The sequence below is a fragment of the Hemitrygon akajei genome, chromosome 5 (genome assembly GCF_048418815.1).
Source record: "Hemitrygon akajei chromosome 5, sHemAka1.3, whole genome shotgun sequence".
Taxonomy (NCBI): Eukaryota; Metazoa; Chordata; class Chondrichthyes; order Myliobatiformes; family Dasyatidae; genus Hemitrygon; species Hemitrygon akajei.
In genome coordinates this window covers 50907169-50930794 of record NC_133128.1, presented here as the reverse complement: position 1 = coordinate 50930794, position 23626 = coordinate 50907169, and the positions used below count along the sequence as shown (strand labels likewise).

The window sequence follows — 23626 nt, the reverse complement described above, 5'->3', positions numbered from 1 at the left end:
TGTTTTTACTTATTATACCCATCTTAATTTGTTCTGCTCTCTTCAAAGATACGTATACATACAACATCACTTCCAACCACCAACTTCCTCAGGCTTTTCTACCATATTTGCAATTATACCATGTAGTTCAAGTTTTGTTTTTTAAGAAAATTAGTTAGTGACAAATTTAACTTGTCAGTTTTTTGCCCTCTCCACTAAATGTCAATGTGCTGACCATTGTTATCCTCCTGTTTGCTCTATTTATGTAATTGATCTGCGTAAACAAATATGAAATTAATGGTACCAATACTGAGCATCTACATACCGAAATATTAACTCCAGTTTTGTATTTTCAGATATGGCTTCACCAGCTTGATATTTCCAACATTCTCCACTTGGATTTCAGATTTCTTGCATTTGCACATTCCGTTTTGGAACCTTCCAGTATATCATTTCAAAGGTGATGTATATAAAACTATGGTGAAGTTGATCAACAATGCCATATCTTCTACTTCAATCCTAGCTCCACTTTTTAAGCTAGATCCCCACATTGCTGATACAAACACTGTATCATAAACTCAATGTGACATTTTGACTCTGAAGCTCACAATCTGCTTAATAACAACCAGATTCATAACATTCTGTACGTCAATATGTCATTCTAAAACCCTGCTTGTTGGGTGCAGATTTCCATTCTTCCAATTCCTGGTCTTTATTCATGGGACACTGCACTACCAGATTCTGCTGAGGTAATTAGCGTGGAAAAGGAATAGAATTAGCATCAATAAAATGAACTTTTATCTATTTTTACAAAAACTGATACTTTAGTCCTCCTACATATCCACTACTATATATTCAATTTGACAGATAACCATAACTGGCTTAATAAAGACATTTTATAAATTTAACTATGATGAAGCTCCTGAAGAAGGGTCTCAGCCTGAAACGTGAACTGTCTGTTCATTTCCATGGATGCTGCCTGACCTGTGTTCCTCCTGCATATTGTGTGCATTGCTTTGATTTCCAGCATCTGCAGAATGTGCTTATGAATGTATTTAATCTCTTTTAAAAACTATGCTAAGAGATGCTATTTTATTGCAGAAATACAAAGATTATACTGAGTCATAATCACCAGCTGAAAATATGACAATTGCCAATCAGTCAATGAGCTACAGGCCGCCAGGAAATGAAGGAACGATGGAAGCCAATATGAGCCAGAACTGCAGCATAAACCAGGATTTTCTAATGGTTTTTTTACCAATAATGTACTCCTTTATATTCTTAACAGGACTGATAAGCAATGTTTCAGCACTGTTAGTGTTTTTCATTATACAAACTAAAAAAAACTCCATTCATGTCTATCTGATCAATATGGCAATTGCAGACCTCCTCTTAATTGTCTGCCTACCTTTCAGAATAGCTTACCATGCAAATCATGACCAATGGGTATTAGGAAACAAGTTCTGCAGAGCCATAGGCATTTTGTTTTATTTGAATATGTATGTTAGCATCGTACTTTTGGGACTCATCAGTATAGATCGGTACTTAAAAATAATAAAGCCATTGCAGCACTATAAACTACAAGATGTCCACATAAGTTGTAAGACTTGTGGCATGATCTGGTTTGTCTCCATTCTGATTGGTATAATAGAGCTTTGGAAGAGCAGAACAACCAATAATTTCAACAAGTGCTTCCATTATAGAGAAAAACAACATTCAGAAGTAATCATCAATCTTGTCATTGTATTCGTTTTTTGGATTGTCTTCTTTCTCCTCATTATTTCATATGCAAAGATTGCAAGAAGGCTTTCTAATCTCAGTAGAGAAAAGCCTGAATTGTCCAACAAGAAAGTTTTCAACAATGTTGTAATGAAAACATTCATTATTCCCTTCATTTTTACCATCTGTTTCGTCCCATTTCACATCTCCCGCTTCTTTTACATTGCATCTCAGCTCCAGCAAGGAAACTGTTACTGGAAAAACACAGCAAATAAAGCAAATGAAATATCACTTTTGTTATCTGCTTTCAACAGTTGCCTGGATCCAATAATGTATTTTCTACTCTCCAAGACAGTTAGAAAAACTATATTGAGCTTAATTGATGGAAAACTTCAGAAAGATTCAAGAAGTGAAACCACATAAAAGCTGTAGTTTCTTTGATCCTTGATACTCATGGTATTGTTTAAAATAGATATACAATGGCATTTGTTTGGTATATTTAACAACATGCCCAAAAATATTTTGGATTTCTGAAGTTACAAATCAATAAATTAACCAGCTTGCATGTGCTTAAAATGGAGTAACATAATATTTTAACGAGTATACCAAGAAACTGAAAGCTTGGCTTTTTCAAGCAAAGTCTGCTAGAATATACTTCTACTAAACCCAGAAAGAAGCATAAATACTATGCAAATAAGTTTGGAATTACAGTTCTGCAGTCATAGAACCTGTTAATCAATAAAACTATTGATGCAAGGAAGATCATTCACAACTTCTTTGATAACAAAGTGGTCCGTACCAGGATTTGGACAACACTTCAGCAAGCATGACAAGGCAAGTAACACTCACAGTCACATCAACGATGGACAGCATGCATCTCCAACAAGAGGAAATCTAACCATCGCTTACTAACAATCATTTGCATCATCATTAGACCCTTCTCTGCCTCCTAATCATCATCAATTGGGAGCTTTATTGACTAGAAACAACTACGTAAGAAACAATGGTTACAAAAGAAGATCAAAGGCATGGCATTTTGTGGTGAGTAACTCACCCTGACTTCTTAAGTCTTTTCATACCTACAAAATTGAAGTGGAATAAGATGAATTACTCTCATCTGCCTGGAGGTGAGCTAAAGTTAGAAGCCATGCTGGCCAAAGAAACATTCCTTACTGATAAATATTCATCATATTAAACATTAATTTTCAAACTCCAAGCTGTAACATCCACAGAGACAAAACTAACAGGCGCACAGAAATTTTTGATTCTCCTTAAGTCACCCTTCATACAATTTTGGAAAGATCATTACTTCACGGCCACCATTATCAAAAATATGCAACTCCATCTAACTACTTGACTGAAATGGTTCAATTTGGAAGTTCAGTGAAATACTCTCACGGAAATTGGGGATCATCAATAAATGGTAGCCTTGCCAGTGATGGACATGTTCTACGAATGAAATGAATATTTTTGCTCCGAGACATGATTTGAAAAGTGAAATTGGCATGAACGAATAATAGAAGTTTGGACATTTAACGATTACAGGATGCAGGATACAGGATTACAGATGCAGATAGAGCTCTATCAAATCTATTTCACTTTGTGATATTAATAGTTATTCTTACGGCTGCAATTCATATTGAAAGCTTGTTTTCCAATGACACAAACTGAAGCATAAAATATGGCAATAAATTGAGGAAGAGACATCTGAAAATGTTTGGATTACTACGTGCATAACATTCAATATATGAATATGGTGACACTGAATTTTTAAGATTCAGTCTCCAGGTTATGCAAGGGTTGCATCTTGGGAACAGTCCCCAAACTGATATTTCTAATATTTACTAACAAGAAACATTAATAAGGGCGGACTAAAATTATCACTTATTTCTTTTCCCCCCTTGTATAGTTACAATAGACTGTCACACATCAGAATCAGATTTATTATCATTGGCACGTGTCATGAAATTTGTTAACTTAGCAGTAGCAGTACAATGCAACACATGATAATATAGAAGGAAAAATAAGTAAATCAATGGTAGTAAGTATATATGTATATCAAATAGTAGAATTAAAAATAGTGCAAAAACAGAAATGATATATATTAAAATAAAGTGAGGTAATGTTCATGGGTTCAATGTCAACTTAGAAATTGGATGGCAGAGGGGAAGAGAATGTTCCTAAATCAACGTGTGTGTGCACCTTCAGGCTTCTGTACCTCCTTCATGATGGTAACAATGAGAAGAGAGCATGCCCTGGGTGATGGGGGTCTTTAATAATGGACATTGCCTTTCTGAGACACCACTCTTTGAAAATGTCTTGGATACTACAGAGGCTGGTAGCCAAGATGGAGCTGACTAATTTTACAATTTTCTGTAGCTTATTTTGTGCAGTAGCCCTCTCCCCACCCCCCACCCTAGACAGTGATGCCGTGTATCAGAATGTTTTCCACAGTACAGAAGTTTTGAGTGTTTTAGGTGACAAACTAAATCTCTTCAAACTCTTAATGAAATATAGTTGCTGTCTTGCCTCCTTTATAGCTGCATTGATGTTGGGACCAGGTTAGATCCCGAGATCTTGACACCCAGGAGCTTGAAAATGCTCACTCTATCCACTTCTGATCCCTCATTTTACCTTTCCTGAAGTCCACAATCAGCTCTTTCGTCTTACTGATGTTGAGTGCAAGGTTGTTGCTGCGACACCAGTCAACTAGCTGGTATATCTCACTCCTGTATACCCTCTCATCTCCATCTTGAGATTCTACCAACAATAGCTGTATTATCACAAATTTATAGATGGCAATAGAGCTACCCAGCCAGACAGTCATGGGTATAGAGGGAATAGAGCAGTGGCTAAGCACACACCCGAGGTGCGCCAGTGTTGATGGTCAGCAAGGAGGAGATACGCACAGCTGTGGTCTTCCGGTTAGGAAGCTGAGGATCCAATTGCAGAGGGAGGCACAGAGGCCCAGGTTCTGTAACTTATTGATCAGAACTGTGGGAATGATGGTTTTAAACACTGAGCAAGCATCCTGACAGAGGTGTTTGTGTTGTCCAAGGCCATGTGAAGAGTTATAGAGATTGTGGCTGCCATAAGCCAACTGTGGCGACAGGCAAATTGCTGAATCCAGGTTCTTGCTGAGATGGAGTTGACTCTAGCCATGACCAACCTCTCAAAGCACTTCATCACTGTATATCTGAGTGCTACTTGACGATAATCATTAAGGCAACTCACACTACTCTTCTTAGCCACTGGTATAATTGTTCAAATGGTCAGTTTCAAAGTATCAATAGATACATTATTTTTTTATAAATATACAAAAAGTATACAGTGTAAAAGTGTCAATAGTAGAGATTTGCCTTGGCAGTTTCCAAAGCAAATGTTGCCTTCTGGCTGTGAGCATGTAGCTATGTTCTTAAATACCATGTACCAGTTTGATTATGGGTTGCATGTAAACCATCTTTCTGAAGACTAGTTTACCTTTGAACTAAGACGTACAAACAAGCTGAATGAACTCAGCAGGTCCAGCAGCATCCGTTGAAATAAGCAGTCAACGGATGCTGCCCGACCTGCTGAGTTCATCCAGCTTGTTTGTATGTCTTGATTTGACCACAGCATCTGCAGTATAGTTTGTGTTTACCTTTGAATTAACTACCGGTAGCTGCTATCTCTATTCCATAAATCCAGAAGATGTTTGCATTACAGTAATTAACTTCCCTCTTTTGAAAAGAAATTAAAATTTATGGGAGAATTTCATGAAGTGAAATTTGTACTCCCTGTATTTGTGGTGGAAAGGAATAATTAGACACTTACCTTGTTGCAAAGGACAAATTTCTGAAAGTTTAATATGCTGCTTCAGCAACGAATTAAAAAGGCAAAAAGTATGTTGGGCTACAAACAAAAGAATATTAATGCAAGTTCTCGTTCTCTCTCTCTCTCTCTCTCTCTATATATATATATATATATATATATATATATACATATACACACACACACACACACACACACATATATACTGTGCCTGTCTGTTTATCAGCTTCTGAAGCACATAATTGGAATACAGAAGTGAAGGATCATCAGGTTGATTGCTAGGAAATTGTATGTCTTCAGAGGAAAGAGACTCAGTGGACGAAGTGAGGCGATTTTATAGAAACTTACAAAATTCTTGTGGAACTTAATAAGATAAATGTAGGAATGCTGAGATTCCCCTGAAGAATCTAAACTTTAGGTCAATGTTGCAAAATAGAGATTTAGCTATTCAGGACTGACATGGGAAGAAATTTCTTTATCTAGTGAATCTTTGGAATTCTCTATCTAGGAGTGCTGTGGAGATTCAGTTGCTAAGTGTATTTATGAACAATTGGGAGACATTTAACTTCAATGACAATATCCTTATGCCACACAATTAATCAGGATGACCCAGACAAATTTTGTTTCGGACTTATTTCCAGGCAAACAGCAAATTCAAGAACTGTTGCCAAGTCAAAAATCAGAATTGTAAAATCTGGCATCTATCTTTGGAGAACCCCCTCCCCCATTGTTGAGTCACTTCAGTGCTTTCACCCCATATACAAGATGATCTTTTTTTCCCCCAGTTCTGATGAAGGGTCTCAGCTTGAAATGTTGACTGTACTTTTTTCCATAGACGCTGCCTGGCCTGCTGAGTTCCTCCAGCATTTTGTGTGTGTTTATTGAATTGTTAATATTTTATTAATTCTGTCAACTGTGGAATACGAACTTGTGAGTTCGTATTCCACTCTAATCACTGAGGCCGACACTCCAATGCAGCAATGAGAGAGTATTAGACCATGTAAAAAACCAATATTAGACCAATAAAAAATATTCTAAAGCATTATTTTGAGGAGAAAAGGTTGGCTCTGGTGCCCTGGCCAGTGACTGTTCCTCAAACATTACTAAAGCAGAGCAGCTAGTCATTCTCACATTACTGTTTGATGGCGATACTTTATCTTATTGTTTGATTGAGGCTGACTTGCTTCTGTTCTAGTTTTGTGAGTTCTGAAATGATTGATGAGGTCTGTGTTGGGACTATAGACTTTATCAGATAGGACAGCAGACGCCCAACAGAGCAGATGATAGGGTAGTTTGCCCTATCATGACTTTTGCACACTTATTCCACAGATAGTTTCTCAATATCGTTCCAAATAATCCTCCCTAATGTGAGCTCTTATAGTCTAACAATTCCGTATAACTAATGTGAAAGTTGCACTTTTTCCAAGGCATCCTGGTTTCATTTCCTCTATCCAGCAGGTAATCACTTTTACGTGAAAGTAAAAAACAGAGTGCCCATCAGACATGCAACCAAGGTGTCCTAACCAAATTGTCCAACAAGTCCACTAGGTATAATTAGACCTGCTATGCTGGGGATATTTGGGGTAGGTGTGACACGGATACATCTTTCCGGTCAACTAAGTGGATTTTGCACTGACGGTATTAGGTTCTATTTCAAGTTCTTTGAGCTGCCTGCTTTAGGTAGTCCAGGTCTCAGTAACAAAAGCAGAGGGAGACATTAGATGTTTACTGTTGCCTGTGAGACCAGTTCTGGGGCAGGTCTCCAATCTTCAACTTTGAATGTGATGGTTAATTTCAGTGTTGATGCCTGCCTTACGTAAGAGATGGCTCCTGACATGTGAAAAGTGATTTTGGAAGTGAAAGTTTTTATCAGTTATAACATTTTCTACACTGATCTGGACTGATTAAATAAGTTGATTTTGAATTATTATAAAACAATAAGACTGCCTCTGTACAAAACAGTATGATTATTTGTTAGTTAACCAAACTTATCCTTTGTATCAAGTTTTGGTGTTACTAATTATAATTCAGATATTAATAAACAATTGTTTGCACATTGCAGGATTGCATTTCTTTATTTGGCAAAACAAAGTTTGTTTATTATTCCTAAAGAGAGAGAACACAAGAAGATCAAGAGAAAAGGGTGGCACGGGAGTGTAGTGGCCAGCGTAACAGTGGCCAGCGTAACAGTTCACAGCGCAAGCGATCAGGGTTGAATTCCCACTGCTGTCTGTAAGAAGTTTGTACATTCTCCACATGGGTTTACTCTGGATGCTTAAGTTTCCTCTCAGATTCCAAAGACAGACATCTTAGTTGTGGAATGCTATGTTGGTGCCTGAAGCTTGACAACATTTGTGGGCTGTGTTGGTGGTTGATGCAAAATAGCCCACTTCACTGTATGTTCTGATGCACGTATGACAAGTTAATATTTAATCTATAGTTTAATGAAACTAATTCAGGCATCATTATTTCTTAGTGTTCTTAGCACTAAGACAACTCCTTTTCTAGGAGTTGTCGAGTAAAGTTCATAAAATTCTATTCCCAGTTAGTTCAGATTTCAGCTAAATTTGAAACAAAACAGATTTACAAGCACAGATCCATTAAATCTGTGGTGCAATTATCGATATTTATCAGTTCTACATGTTTCAATATTTATTATTTTTTTATTTACACAATTTGTTTGCTTTTGCACGTTGGTTGCTTGTCCATCTTTACATGCAGTTTCTCATTGGTTCTATCATGTTTCCTTGTATTTATTATAAATGTCTGCAAGAAAATAAATCCCAGGAAAGTATACAGTGCCATTTCGTTCATTCATAGCTTGTCACACCAGACAGTCAGCCATTCTTGTCTGGTGCGTAGTGTCAGGATTGGTCTCCTGTCGAACCAACTGGGTCACGGTATGAACGTTCCTGACTCGACCAGTGTTTTTTTTTTTACGAGGCTGAGTGGCTCGCTCAGCGCTCAAGCCGGCGCATATGGGAAGTGTGTTCCGGGGAGGAGGCCCCCAATGGTTTCGAACTTGGGAGCCTTCGCTTCCGAAGCCCGGCGCTAATGCCACTGCGCCACCAGCTGGCTATATAGTGACATATATATACTTTGATAATAAACTTACTCTGAACTTTACAATGTTTAAGATGTAATAATTAAACAAAATGTTTTGGGCTTCAACAATTTCCTCCATTTCCTTCAGCAGCCTGGGATGCATCCCATCAGGATCAAGCAACAGTTTCAGGAGAATTGGAGCTCACATTTTCAATACTCCCTTTTTATCAATTGCTATCCTATCCAAAATCCTAATTACATCTTTCTTTGCCTCTGTTTTAGTAAAGACTGGTATCACAAAAACCGAGGTGATTACTGAAATACATTGACTGACAAAGAACTAAACAGATGTGTTGCAGCACGAAGTTTTACCTTAAGCATATGCTGCTAATTTTACTCGATCTGGACTGGCTTGTATGAAGAGGAATAATGAGATCCCAATGAAAACAAAAGAAACTACAGATGCTGGGAATCTGAAATAAAACAGAAGATGCTGGAAATCCTCAGCAACGGGCAGCATCTGTGGAAAAAAAGAAACAGTTAACATTTCAGGTTGAAGTTCTTTCATCTGATTAAGGGTTATAGACCTGAAATGTTGACCATTTCTCTTTAGAGTCCAGTATGGCAGAGGAACTTTAGGATTAATTATCAATCACTAGCTAATGGCAACAAAGTTAATACTGCAGGAAAATGTCTCACAACCCTTGGTTTTCTACAAACAACCCAGAAGTTTTCTGATGACTCAGCCATAGTTAGATGCATCAGCAAGGGAGATGAGGCTGAGTTCAGGGCTACGGTGGGAAACTTTGTCATATGGTGCGAGCAGAATCATCTGCAGCTTAATGTGAAAAAGACTAAGGAGCTGGTGGTGGACCTGAGGAGGGCTAAGGCACTGGTGACCCCTGTTTCCATCCAAGGGGTCAGTGTGGATATGGTGGAGGATTACAATTACCTGGGGATTCGAATTGATAATAAACTGGACTGGTCAAAGAACACTGAGGCTGTCTACAAGAAGGGTCAGAGCCGTCTCTATTTCCTGAGGAGACTGAGGTCCTTTAACATTTGCTGGATGATGTTGAGGATGTTCTACGAGGCTGTGGTGGCCAGTGCTATCATGTTTGCTGTTGTGTGCTGGGGCAGCAGGCTAAGGGTAGCAGACACCAACGGAATCAACAAACCCATTCGTAAGGCCAGTGATGTTGTGGGGGTGGAAATGGACTCTCTGACTGTGGTGTCTGAAAAGAGGATGCTGTCCAAGTTGCATGTCATCTTGGACAATGACTCCTATCCACTCCATAATGTACTGGTTAGGCACAGGAGTACATTCAGCCAGAGACTCATTCCAACGAGATGTAACACTGAGCGTCATAGGAAGTCATTCTTACCTGTGGCCATCAAACTTTACAACTCCTCCCTCGGAGTGTCAGACACCCTGAGCCAATAGGCTGGTCCTGGACTTATTTCCACTTCGCATGATTAACTTATTATTATTTAATTATTTATGGTTTTATATTACTATATTTCTTCACTATTCTTGGTTGGTGCGGCTGTAACGAAACCCATTTTCCCTCGGGATCAATAAAGTATGTCTGTCTTTCTTATGCACTGACCACAACTACCTGAAGTAGCTTTTCTGAAGGCTTGACAGCATAAATGTTAGATACCAGAGAATGACAAATTCATTATTCTGGATAGTTTAAAGGTGATGTTGGTCCATTAGACTTAGTGCTGCATTATTAACAAATAGTACACTGGCAATTACACTTGCAAACCAACTGGTTCTTAAGGTAATATGCTGAACATGGTCTTATCACCAAAACTATCCTTGAGCAGTTGGGCAACTACTGAACATCCTGTACACACCTGTGTTCCAGCACTGCCATTCAATCTTTCTCCTGACCAACTTGGAGAAAGTGAATGGATCCTGAAAGTAATGAGTGGTTTTTCATTCCAGTTCCATCAGAGGTTGTCCCAGGGCTGAAGTACATCCGGAAATGAATACAGAGAAACTAAAGATGATGGTGGTGATGTTAGATGAAGATGAAAACTATGTGCAACGACTTCTCAAAACTAAAATTATTTATTATTGCTACATGTACAAAGATTCAGTGAAAATTTTACCTTGTATTGTGTTCATACAGATCAATTGATTACAGCAGTGCATTGAGGTAGTACAAGATGAAACAATTAACAGTGTATAATAGTGTTACAGATAAAGTGTAGTGCAGGTAGAAATTAAGGTGGATAGTATTACTGAGGTAGACTGAGATTAAGAGTCCATTTTATGGCACTGAGAAACTGTTCAATAGTCTTATAGCAGTGGGATAGCAGCAGTTCTTGCCCCTGGTGATATGTATGCACCTTCAGGCTTATGTATTCTTCTGCCCAAGTTGGAGGGGGGGTTGCAAAGGGGAAAAGAAGAGAAGAGATTAAGTCCACAGTGGGTGGGATCTTCAATTTCAATTATGCTAGCTGCTTTACTGAGACAGTGAGAAGTATAGACAGAGTCCATGGAAGTCATTTCAGAGTTATTTCCATATTATGCTGAGCTATGGACAGCTTGATATGAGCTGCGAGTACATATTTCATGGCATTGAAACTTGCTGGGGTTTGCTGCACAGACACAGACCACAGTGATATCCGTAAACATCAGGAACGGTTTGATGAAAAAAATTATTTTGAAAATCATTATTGATGGAAATCTGTCAACATTCATTATGAAGAAAGGATAAGACACCATTGAAAGAAATCTTTCCAAGTATCCAGGCTGAGCTAAAAATGTGTGGCATTTGATTTAGTAGAAAGACCAAGTAAAAAAAAATCAAAACCTCAGATGCTGGAAATCAAGTATTCTGACAAGAGGTCTTTGACTTGAAACATTAACTCTGTTTCTCCTTCCTCACATACCACCTGACCTGAGTGCTCCCAGCATTTCCAGCTCATAAATTGCAGTTTTTTGTTGACCCAGATGAAGATGAATAACTTCTGTTGTGTCTTTGATATTTATAGATAATGGTGAATTGCTTGAGAGAAATATGGTGTATCACAGACAAGTGCCAAATCCTTACAGTGGCTGATCGACATATTTCCACAAAAAAGATTTGAGAGGATGTTGCCAAGACTAGGCGGCTTGACATAGGGAAAGGTTGGCCAGGCTAGTTCTTTATTCATTGAAATGTAGCACAATGAGGGATGATCTTCTAAAAATGTTTAAAATTATGAAAGGCATAGATAAGGTGAATGCAGTCTTATCCCAGGCTAGCCCAAAACAAGGGAACACAAATTTAGGACGTGAGGAAAAAGATTTAAAAAGGGCAACCCACATGGGGGGAGGTACTTTTTTCATGCAATGGGTGGCGAGAATATGGAATGAGCTGCCAGAGGAAGTGGTTGAGGAAGGTACAATAGTATCATTTAAAAAAACACATGAATAGGTAACATGGAGAGGTGGGTCTCGGAGGAATATGGGCCGAATCCAAAGAAATTGGTATTAACTGGGTGGTCAGCATGGACTTGTTGGGCCAAAGGGCCTGCATCCATGCCAAATTGGTCTATGAATGGTAAAGATGTTGTATAGCGCCCTTGCCTTCACTGCTAGAGGGAAAAGACCAGAGTCAGAAGAGACTGGCCAAACAGGATTGTTTTTCCTGGAGCACGAGGCTGAAGAGAGACCAAATAGAACTTCATAAAATTAAGTGAGACGAGGAGGGCACAGAGTGGCTAGACAGTCAGAACCTTTTTCTTAGGGTGAATACTAAAGGACATACCGTAGATTTCGCACTACAGAGCGCACCTGATTAAAAGCCGTTGGCTCTAATTTTAGAAAGAAAATCAATTTTGTACTTGTACAGGCCGCACCGGATTTTAGGCCGCAGGTGTCCCACGTTGTAATATGAGATATTTACACAGAAAGATATTACACGTGAGGATTTTTTAACTTTTAATTAAATCCATATGGTAACATAAACAAATACATATTGCAAATGCTTTTTTTCGAACCGTGCCTGTAACGCGGCTACTTTTAAATATACGTTGCGTATACTTTTTTACTGAACAACATTCCAATATCTCCTAACGACTGGTAAAAAATATATATACTGCAGCCTACCAGGAAAAGTTATTGATCGCCTTTAACTTAAAAGCAGCGTTCGCTCAGATCCAATGCCGCTCGCCCCCCCACCTTCCCGTTTATCGCAAACCGGTATTTCCCACAAGACGCGGCGAAACCGGGTGTGACATCATAGCATCCCGCGATGTAGTACAGAAAACAAATATAGTTAAAACACTTCTAACTTAGAAATTACTAACAAATGAATTACTAAGCGAAAATATTATAAACTAAATAACTGCCATAAAGGCAGCACAATGCTTTTCTTCGAGTGTTTTCCATGTTGATGAGGGTGAGTACAAATGACTGATTTACAATAATTTAATTGTGAAAGTGTGCTTGATTTATCGTACAATTTCATTGGACCTCTGAACTACTCATCAATTTTATTGGTCTACTGTTACGAGGCAAAATGTTTTTGGCGGCATGAAAAAAAATCATGCATTAGCCGCACCGTAGTAAAGGCCGCAGTGTTCAAAGCTGTTCAAAATGTGGGAAAAAAGTAGCGGCTTATAATCCGACATCTACGGTAATTTTAAGGTGAGATGGGGAGGTACAAAAGTGATGTACGGGCAAGTTTTTTATATAAATAGAGTGGAATGTGGTGGCAGCTGTGGTAGTGGAAGCAGATATAATAGCGTCACTCAAGAAAGGAGGTATTAGGCAGACACGTGAAAGTGCAGAGAATGGAAGGATGTGGACATTTTGCAGGGGGAAGAAAAGGGATTAGTTTAATTTGGCATCTTGCCCAAGCACAGATATTGTGACCCAAAGGGCCTGTTCCTATGCTGTACAGTTCTATGATTATGTACATTTCAAAGGAGCCTCATCTACCTCCTTAAGGAGATAAAAAGGCCAGAGGTTCTAAACAGTGCCTATAATAGGTATTCACCACCCCCCACCATGGAAGTTTTCATGTTTTATTGTTTCACAGTGAATTTAATTTGGCTTTTTGACCCTGATCAACAGAAAAGACTTTTGTGTCAAAGTGAAAACAAATTTCTACAAATTCGTCTAAATTTATTAATTATTAAACACTAAATAATTGATTGCATAATTACTCACCCCCCTCAAGCCAATATTTAGTAGATGCACCTCTTGCAGCAATTACAGCCTTGAATCCGTGTGGATAGGTCTCTATCAGCTTTGAACATCTGGACACTGCAATTTCCCCCATTCTTCTTTACAAAACTGCTCAAGCTCTGTCAGATTGCATGGGGATCATGACTGAACAGCCCTTTTCAAGTCCAGCCACAAGTTCTCAATTGGATTGAAGTCTGGACTCTGGCTTGTCCACTCCAGGACATTAACTTTGTTGTTTTAAGCATTCCTGTGTAGCTTTGGCTTTATGCTTGGGATCATTGTCTTGCTGGAAAATAAATCTTCTCCCAAGTTGCAGTTCTCTTGCAAATTGCATCAGATTTTCCACCCAGGATTGCCCTGTATTTTGCTGCATTCATTGTTGTATGCAGTCTTTACCATCTCAGCCACTGAAGCTTGTAACTCCTCCAGAATTGTCACAAGTCTCTTGGTGGCCTCTCTCACTGTTCCCCTTCTTGCATGGTCACTCAGTTTTTGATTACAGCCTGCTCTAGGAAGATATACAGCTGTGCGATATTCTTTCCATTTCTTGATGACTGACACAGCTGTACTCCAAGGGATATTTAGTGACTTGGAAATTTTTTTGTATCCTTCTCCTGACTTGTGCTTTTCAATAACCTTTTTGTGGAATGCTTGGAGTGTTCTTGCCTTAATGATGTAATCTTTGTCAGGATACTGACTCAGCAGTAGTTGGACCTTCCCAATACAGGTAAATTTTTACTACAATCAATTGAAACACCTTGAATGCACACAGTGATATCCATTTAACCAATTATGTGACTTCTAAAACCCACTGGCTACACCAGTGATGATTTGGTGTGTCATATTAAAGGGGGGGGGTGGCGAATAAATGCAATCAATTATTTTGTGTTTTATATTTTAAATTAATTTAGATCACCTTGTAGAGATCTGCTTTCACTTTGACCCAAAACAGTCTTTCCTGTTGACAAGCGTCAAAAAAGACAAATTAAATCCACTGTGATTCAATGTTGTAAAACAAAACATTAAATCTTCTGGGGGGACGGGAAGTGAATACTTTTTACAGGCACTCTAAATGAGGATTAAGACATTTTAAAGAATGTAAAAGAGCTGAGAGCAAGATGAGCTTACTTTCTATGTCCTAACTATTGAAGTTCTACCAATCAATCTCAGAGCAAAGATTTAAAAAGAAACGAGCTATTAGATAGATACTTTATTCATCCCCATGGGGAAATTCAACATTTTTTCCAATGTCCCATACACTTATTGTAGCAAAACTAATTACATACAATACTTAACTCAGTAAAAATATGATATGCAACTAAAATCACCCTCTCAAAAAGCATTAATAATAGCTTTTAAAAAGTTCTTAAGTAGTTTACTTAAATACATTGAGTCCTAACCCCGGCACTTAAACATATCTTACTCCTGGCGGTTGAATTGTAAAGCCGAACGGCATTGGGGAGTATTGATCTCTTCATCTTGTCTGAGGAGCATTGCATCGATAGCAACCTGTCGCTGAAACTGCTTCTCCGTCTCTGGATGGTGCTATGTAGAGGATGTTCAGGGTTTTCCATAATTGACCGTAGCCTACTCAGCGCCCTTCGCTCTGCTACCGATGTTACACTCTCCAGTACTTTGCCCACGACAGAGCCCGCCTTCCTTACCAGCTTATTAAGACGTGAGGCATCCCTCTTCTTAATGCTGCCTCCCCATAACGCCACCACAAAGAAGAGGGCGCTCTCCACAACTGACCTATAGAACATCTTCAGCATCTCACTACAAACATTGAATGACGCCAACCTTCTAAGGAAGTACAGTCGACTCTGTGCCTTCCTGCACAAGGCATCTGTGTTGGCAGTCCAGTCTAGCTTCTCGTCTAACTGTACTCCCAGATACTTGTCGGTCTTAACCTGCTCCACACATTCTCCATTAATGATCACTGGCTCCATATGAGACAATTGTGAGACAATAGAGCTATGTTTGATGTACAATTAGAGGCTTTGTCATGAAAAACTTCAGCAGATGCTGAGCAGTTAGTTGCAAGTTAATCTAATGCAAGATCTTTCACTTTGCTCTGTAGTTATAATAGTTTAAAGATGGCACACAGGCATTCACATCTGCAAGACTGGGGGGCAGCTTCCAATGTCCTCTTAAATACAACCATCTTACCTGCAGCCTATTCTAGGCATCTGCACTGTGTAAAAAAAACATGTTCCGCATATCTCCTACCTGTCCCCATCACCTGATGTGCACACCCCTGATGTGTAAGGCATTAGACCAGAATGGGCAAAGGTTAATTGGGAGAGACTGCTTATAGATAAAGGGATATCTAGGAAGTAGAAGGCTTTGCAAATGAGAGATGAAGAGCTTGGGGCCAAAATGTTCTTTGCAGAGAGAAGATCAATGCTGGCAAGATTACGGAACCCTGGTTGATGAGGGATATTGAAGCTCTAATCAGGAAAAAGAAGGTGGCATAGGACAGGTATAGGTAAGAAGTGATCAAGCAAATTCCATGAGGAACAAGGAATGTAGCAGTGTAGTTAAGAAAATCTGTGGTGTAAACGTGGGACACAAGATACCCTTGAGAGATAAAGAAAAAGAAAAAACAAATCAGTACATGAAGGGTAACTGGAGAGAATAGAACCATAAGACATAAGAGCAGAATTAAGCCATTTGGCCCATCAAGTTTGCTCTACCATTCCATCATGGCTGATTTATTATCTCTCAACCCATTCTTTACTAGCTGGCAACAAACTAGACTGCACCAGACTTTCGAGGCAAATGGTCCCGGGCTCAAATCTGGCAGGCTCCTTGCACACTTTCCATCTGTGCTGGGTTGAGCGTCGAACCAGCAACTTGACATTGTTAAAAAAAAAGACAAAATGCTAAAGAAACAGCAAGTTTAACGCCTGATGTGCTACAGGGCACGGAAAGAAACAACAACAACCATCCCATTCTCCAGCCTACCCTCCCCCCATAACTTTTGATGCCCTGACTAATCAAGAACAAATCAATCCCTGCTTAAATAGATCCAATGACTTGATCTCTAACAGCCATCTATGGCAATGAATTCCACAATTTCACCATGCTCTGGCTAAAGAAATTCCACATCTCTGTTCTAAATTGTCATTCCTCTATTCTGAGGCTGTGTCCTCTAGTCCTAAACTCCCCCATCCTCTCCATATCTATTCTATCAAGGCCTTTTGACATTCAATAGGTTTCAATGAGATTTCCCCCCTCATTCTTCTAAACTCCAGTAAGTACAAGCCCAGAACTATCAAATAACTCTTCATATGTGAACCCTTTCATATTTGGAATCCTGTAAGTGTAACACTTGACAGCTCAGAGCGTTGGTGTTTGGAATTCAAACATGACATCTTCTGAAAGGAGTCTGTATGTCCTCCCCATGGAATGCATGTTCTCCTGTTCCTCTGGTTTCCTCTCACAGTCCAAGGACATCCTGGGTAGGTTAAATGATCATTATAGAGTTAAACTGGGGTTGTCGGGTTGCTGGGTGGTGCAGCTCCAAATGCCGATGGACTTATTCTGTGCTATATCTCTAAAAATAATTCGGGCAAACCTCCTCTGGACCCTCTCCAAAGCCAGCACATCTTTTCTTAGATAAGTGTCCCAAAACTGCTCACAATACTCCAAGTGTGGTCTGACCAAGTTTTAAAGCCACAGCATTACATCCTTACTTTTATATTCTCGTCTTCTCAAAATGAATGCGAACATTGCATTTGCCTTCCTCACCATCCACTTAACCTGCAAATTAACCTTCTGGGAATCTTGCACAAGGACTCCCAAGTCCCTTTGCACCTTTGATTTCTTTAATTTGTTCTCCACTTAGAAAATAATCTACACCTTTATTCCTTCTACCAAAGTGCATGATCACACACTTCCCAACACTTTATTCCATCTGCCACTTCTTTGCTCATTTTCCTCATGTTTAAACCCTTCTGCAGTCTCCCTGCTTCCTCAATACTACCTACCCCTTCATCTTCCTATTGTATGCAAACTTGGCCACAAAGCCGTCAATTTTGTCATCCAAATTACTGACATATAATATAAAAGGAAGCAGTGTCAACACCGACCCCTGCAGAATACCACTTGTCACCGGCAGCCAACCAGAAAAGGCCCCCTTTATTCTTACTCTTTGCCTCCTGCCAGTCAGCCAATCTTCTACCTATGCCAGTATCTTTCTTGTAATACTACGGGCTCTGATCTTGTTAAGCAGCCTCAAGTGTGGTACATGTGCAGTACTTTTAAGGTCACCTATTTGTGGAGCAACACGAGATGTAAATGAATATTTCTTCTCTTTACTTTAGAGAAGTTCATACCAGCCAGTTAGATTGGCAAAGAGAACAATGATATTCATCAACATAATGAATGAGAAGGTATTGGCAATATTGAAGAGGGTAAAGACCTGGCAAAGTGTGTGCTAGGACATTGTGGTAAGCAAGGGAAGACACTGCTTGGCGTTCCCTAAAAGAGATGATTGTACCTTTGTTAACCATGGATGAGGCATCAGACACAGGAGCTTGGTTAGTGTCCTGCCTTACTTAAAAAGGCTGCAAGGACAAGCCAAGGCTATAGGCTGGTGAATCCACTGCCAGCAGTGGGAAAGTTACAAGAGGAGATTCTGAGATACAGGCTCTAATGGTATTTGGAAGTGCAAGGAATGACGAGGAATAGTCAGTAGGACTGGGAATGATGGAAATCTTGTCACACAAATTTGAAACTTTATTTGAAGAGGTGACCCAAAGGATAGATGAGGGCAGGGCACATGGTCCAAAGGTTAGATCATAAGGGATCGAGGCTGATTCAGACAATTGAATATAAAATAGGAGTAAAACACTGTACTGATGGGCTGCTTATCAGAGTGAAGGCCTGAGACTAGTGGAGTGCCACGTGGATCTGACTGAGGTACACTGTTTAACAATATTAAGAGATGGCATAAGTATTGTTGGCAGAAGACACCAAAATTGGAGGTGTAGAAGACAGTATATTATTGACCAACTGGGAAAATAGGCAAGGAAATGGCAAATGAAATTTATTTCAGTGTGAAGTGATGCATTTTGGGAAGTTAAACCAGAACAGGACATAGGGAGTGAATGGTAGGGCCCACTGGAGTCTTGTTGAACAGAAACACAGAGGGTTACAAGTACATAACTTCCTGAAGGAGGCGAGTGACTGCAACAACTGGAATATCTTGCTCCAGCTGTACACAATGCTGGAGAGACTGCAGCTAACGTACCGTTTTGCAGGTGTGGTTAGCAGACGAGAAGAAGGATGTGATTAAGCAGAAAAAGTCACTGATGTTGAAGGGGTTGAGTTATAGAGAGAGAATGGACAGGCTGCCACTGTTCTCCCTGGAGCTGAGGCGGCAGATGGGTGACCTTACAAAATCACGAGGAGCAAGGACAAGGTGGATGATCAGTTTTTCCAAGGACAGGATAATCTAAAGCAAGAGAGTACAAGTTTAAGGTGAAAGGAGAAATACTTAAAGATCTGAAGAGCACAGTTTGCACAGAGGGTTGTGGGTACCTGGAATCGACTGCCAAAGTGATGAGTTGGGTAGAATTAAAAAAATTTGGACATATGCACAGAGTCTTTGGCCCTTAGGCCCATCTTGTCTGTGTCTAACAATTAATCTGCCTCGTCTCATCAACCTTATGGACTATAGCTCTCCATACCCTTCCATTCCATATACCTATCCAAATTTCTCTTAAATAGAACACAAAGCAGTATAGAAAAGGAACACGTTCTTCAGCCCATAATGCTGTCCTGAATCAAATAAATTAATAATCAAATCCACCACTTCCACTGGCAGCTCATTCTACATTCTCACCACCCTGGGTGAGGAAGTTGTAGGAATGTCAACAAAAATTGACTTCCATCGTATGCTATATTCACTCCGCAAATGGCGACATTGTATGTGTGTGTATTATGCACGCTTGCGCATGTGTGTGCGTGCGTGTGTTATGTGTGCCTATGTGTATGTATACATACACATATAAATACAGACACATACATATACACATGCTGAACTCAACCCTCAATAGTCTGGGTGAACTCTGCATGATGAAATTAAGGAGTCCCTACACAGGCCCCCCAGAATTCACCCTAGCAGACAAAGTCAAATGAGTAGGGTTCCACAAAACTGCGATGAACCTACTCCTGCCTTCACAGGCAGGTGCCAGGGAGGAAGAACAGTCAATGTCAGAAGGTCTGGTAGGTGGGAGGCCACTTCCACTGGAGAATCCAGGGCCAAATGGGCAGACTTGAGATGATCCACAGAAACACCATCCCGGATACCTCTAGAGTACAGTGTAAAAAAAAACATCCGACTTCCAGTAAGATGGCGATTGCTCAGCTGCTCTGAACATTTGTTCCGTTATTGTCGCTATCTTTGCACTAAATGTCTCAATTTTTTAAACCTTAGTTAGGAACTTTTTCGGTTTCTTTTACTTGCCTGTGAACACATCTACCTTACAATGTCTAGCAAGAGTTCTAAATCCGGGAGAAAGGAAGCTCCGGCTCTCTCGGCTGAGACTCTAGCTGCGCTTGAACAACTCCAAGACGATATTTTAAAGGAATTTAGAACCGCTTTCAAACAGTTGGAAGCCAAACTGGATCGGATCAACGATAGAGTGGACAAACATGCTGAACACTTATCTCGCATCGATTCGACTTCTGAAGATTTAGAAAGTCGTGTTCGATACTTTCAGACTCTCTGCTCCAGCTTAGAGGGAAAATGTAACAAACTCCTTTCCAAAATGGTGGATCTCGAAAATCGCAGCAGACGCTGCAATCTCCGAATTCTTGGGTTGTCAGAGGCCACCGAACAGGGATCAACCGTGAAGTTTTTCGCCGAGTTTCTCTGTGAGATATTCGGGAAAGATTTGCTTCCGAACCCGCCTGAGCTCGAAAGGGCACACAGGGTCTACGTTCCCCCCAGAATTCTGGGCTCCCGCCTGCGACCGGTAATTTTGTGCTTTCACCAATACCAGGTAAAACATCGTCTGATTATGGAGGCACGTCGCAGAGGTACTTTTTCTTTCCAAAATACAATCATTCGCTTTGTGGAAGATTTTGCACCCCAGACCTTAAAGATGCGTGCTGAGTTTAAAGGCGCAATGAAAGTGCTTTTTGATCGTGGTTTTAAACCCTCTCTTTGCACTCCTGCCGATCTACGAATCAAGCTTAATACTGGAAAATATAAGTGGTTTAAGTCAGTGAAGGAAGCTGAAGCATTTGTGGCAAGTCTTCCGGCTATCCAGTTATCTTCGGAACCCGATCGGACCTCCTAAAATGGTGGATAAGTACTTCTCGTAGTAAAATTACTTTTTCTGGACTCAGACTTTACTTGAATCACTCAGACATTATTCATTGAAACTCTAAGGGCTGTTGACAATCTCTCCCTGGATTTGGTGTGTCTTTTTTAAATAGACATTCTGTACTTAATGTTTCCCTATGGACATTTAAATAGTACTTGTGTAATCTATCTTATTCTTGTATAAATTTATCTACAGAGTTCTACAACTAACTCTAACTTGTTTTGGAGGTTTGAAGTCTTTAGTGAAGGCCTCCCTGTCTGTTGGTTCACAGTTTAATTGCTGATTTATTTTTTATTTTCTTTATATTTATTTATTTATTTTTTTCTCTTTTCTTCACCCTTTTTTCTAATCTCTGATTTTTTTTCTCCTCTCTGTAAATGGTTGATAAGACCTCTTCTTGAATTTATAATTTTCCCCTTCCTCCCCTTTTTTTCCCCCTTTCTCTTACTTTATTCCTCTATAATTTTTCGCGGGTAGGTTAGTTTTGGTTTTCTTCCGATTTTCTCTGTATTAAGTTTTATATTTCTGCAGAAGATGTTCTAATTTGTAGTTATGTTTTCTAGTGCATAAACTAGTTACTATTTGCTTAGTATTTATACGGAACTGCTGTTAATGACACAGATCTGGAAGTTGTATTTGGGTTAATTTTTTTGGTAGAGCTAGCTGCTTTTTTTGGTAGCCGTCTAGTTTTGGGTTGTGTGGATGGGGTGTGTTTTCCAGTTCCAACATCACTCACTGTATTTATTGTTTTTCTTTATTGTTCAGGACATGTTTATGTTTTGATTTTACGAATCTATGTTTACATCTCTGCTCCCAGACTGCTATTGTACTGCTTGACTTTTTATATGCCTGCTGCCTTTTATGCATTAGTAATTGATAATGGCTAGTGCACTTAAATTCGTAAGCTGGAATGTAAAGGAATTGAATCACCCTGTTAAAAGGAGGAAGGTATTCTCACATATCAAACATCTCAAAGCTGACATTGCTTTCCTTCAAGAAACTTATATTTGTTGTTTTGATAACTCCCGGCTTCTGTCAAAGTGGGCGGGTCAGCATTTTCATTCATCCTTTGCTGCTAAAGCTAGGGGAGTCTCCATTCTTATTAACTCAAATATTCCTTTTGAACTCCATAATAAAACTTCTGATACAAATGGCCGTTTTATTATTGTTTCTGGTAAACTATATAACACTAAAGTTGCACTAACAAACCTGTATGCCCCCAACTTTGATGATGTTAACTTTTTTGAACGGTTTTTTTCCTCACTACCAGACTTAAACTCATACTCTCTTATACTGGGTGGTGACTTCAACTGTTGGTTGGATCCTAATCTGGATCGATCGTCCTCTGTTACCAGATCACCTACTAAATCTGCCTTAGCTATCCAATCGTTTCTCTCTAATTTTGGTATCTCTGATATATGGCGTTTCCTTCATCCTACTGAGAGAGATTATTCTTTTTTCTCACGTTCACCATACTATCATGACGTCAGCCCCCTCCTTTGTGAGAATCGCAAGAGAGAGAGAGAGAGAGAGAGAGCCTTACGGTTTGGAATGTGGGCTGGTCGCTCAGCAAGACAAAAGCCTTGGACATAGCCATTGTCTTGGGAGACAACTTTGTGGAATAAGGAACTGGCCTACGTGCAAACCCTCAGGGCAATGTGAGATGGGTGATGGGGGAAAGATTGCCTCGCCCCCACCCTGACTGACATCTACAACCCTGCCAGTCCAGATAAAAGGTGGGCTGCCGAGGCGGGGCCTCAGACGCACCAAGGAGACACACGAAGAAGACACGATAGTGCTTCCCGTCAGAGCGGGAAGCCATTCTGAAGGAAGCCACGTGTGTTATATTCCAGATCGGTAGTCTGTGGCTGGACCCAAAAGGAAAAACCGCTTTAACTAACAGCAGGGATTTGCTTCGCAAGGACGACGGGCAAGTGTTCATTTTCTCTCTCTCCAACACGTGAAATGCCAGCGGTTCCCGAAACGGGGAAGCCTGCAGACTTTGAGTGACTCTTATATTTCATTGGACTCAGTATCCCCTAGACAACGATAGAGCTCATTTTTGATTGATTATTACTACACTTGTGCTTTAGATTGAGTTTTGACGATGTATATGATCTGAATGTTTTGTATTAACCATACGTTTGTGCCCCTTTATAAATAAAACGTTTGAAAATAGTAGCACCAGGCTTCAGCGGACCTCTCTATCTTTGCTGGTAAGTCACCCGGTTACTGGGGAACGTAACAATACCTTCACTAGAACTGACTATTTCTTACTCGATAACCAACTTATTCCATTTGCCCACTCTTGTGACTATCAGAGTATACTGATTTCTGACCATGCCCCAATTACTCTCTCTCTGAACTTTCCTGGTCTCCCTCAGAGGAATAAACACTGGCGGTTTGATTCAACTTTATTATCGGATGATGATTTTTAAAAATTCATTAAGGATCAGATAACCTTTTATTTTAACACTAATACATCACCTGAAGTGCCATCCCAGATTGTCTGGGATGCCATGAAAGCATATCTGAGGGGTCA

At 39.8% G+C, this 23626-nt stretch overlaps 2 protein-coding genes across 14 annotated transcripts in view; one reads left to right on the top strand and one right to left on the bottom strand.

Moving 5' to 3' along the window:
* gpr34b (G protein-coupled receptor 34b) overlaps positions 1-5673 on the top strand; it is a 56121-nt gene extending 50448 nt beyond the window's left edge. For both annotated transcript variants that reach the window (XM_073045535.1, XM_073045534.1), the window contains exons 3-4: positions 336-439; positions 1081-5673. In XM_073045535.1, coding sequence (XP_072901636.1) covers positions 1123-2121 — 999 coding nt within the window. In that variant the 5' untranslated portion in view covers positions 336-439; positions 1081-1122 and the 3' untranslated portion in view covers positions 2122-5673. The remainder of the gene's footprint in view (positions 1-335; positions 440-1080) is intronic.
* Positions 1-23626, bottom strand: part of caska (calcium/calmodulin-dependent serine protein kinase a) — a 462337-nt gene that overhangs the window by 254777 nt on the left and 183934 nt on the right. The gene's annotated exons all lie outside the window — the stretch shown is intronic.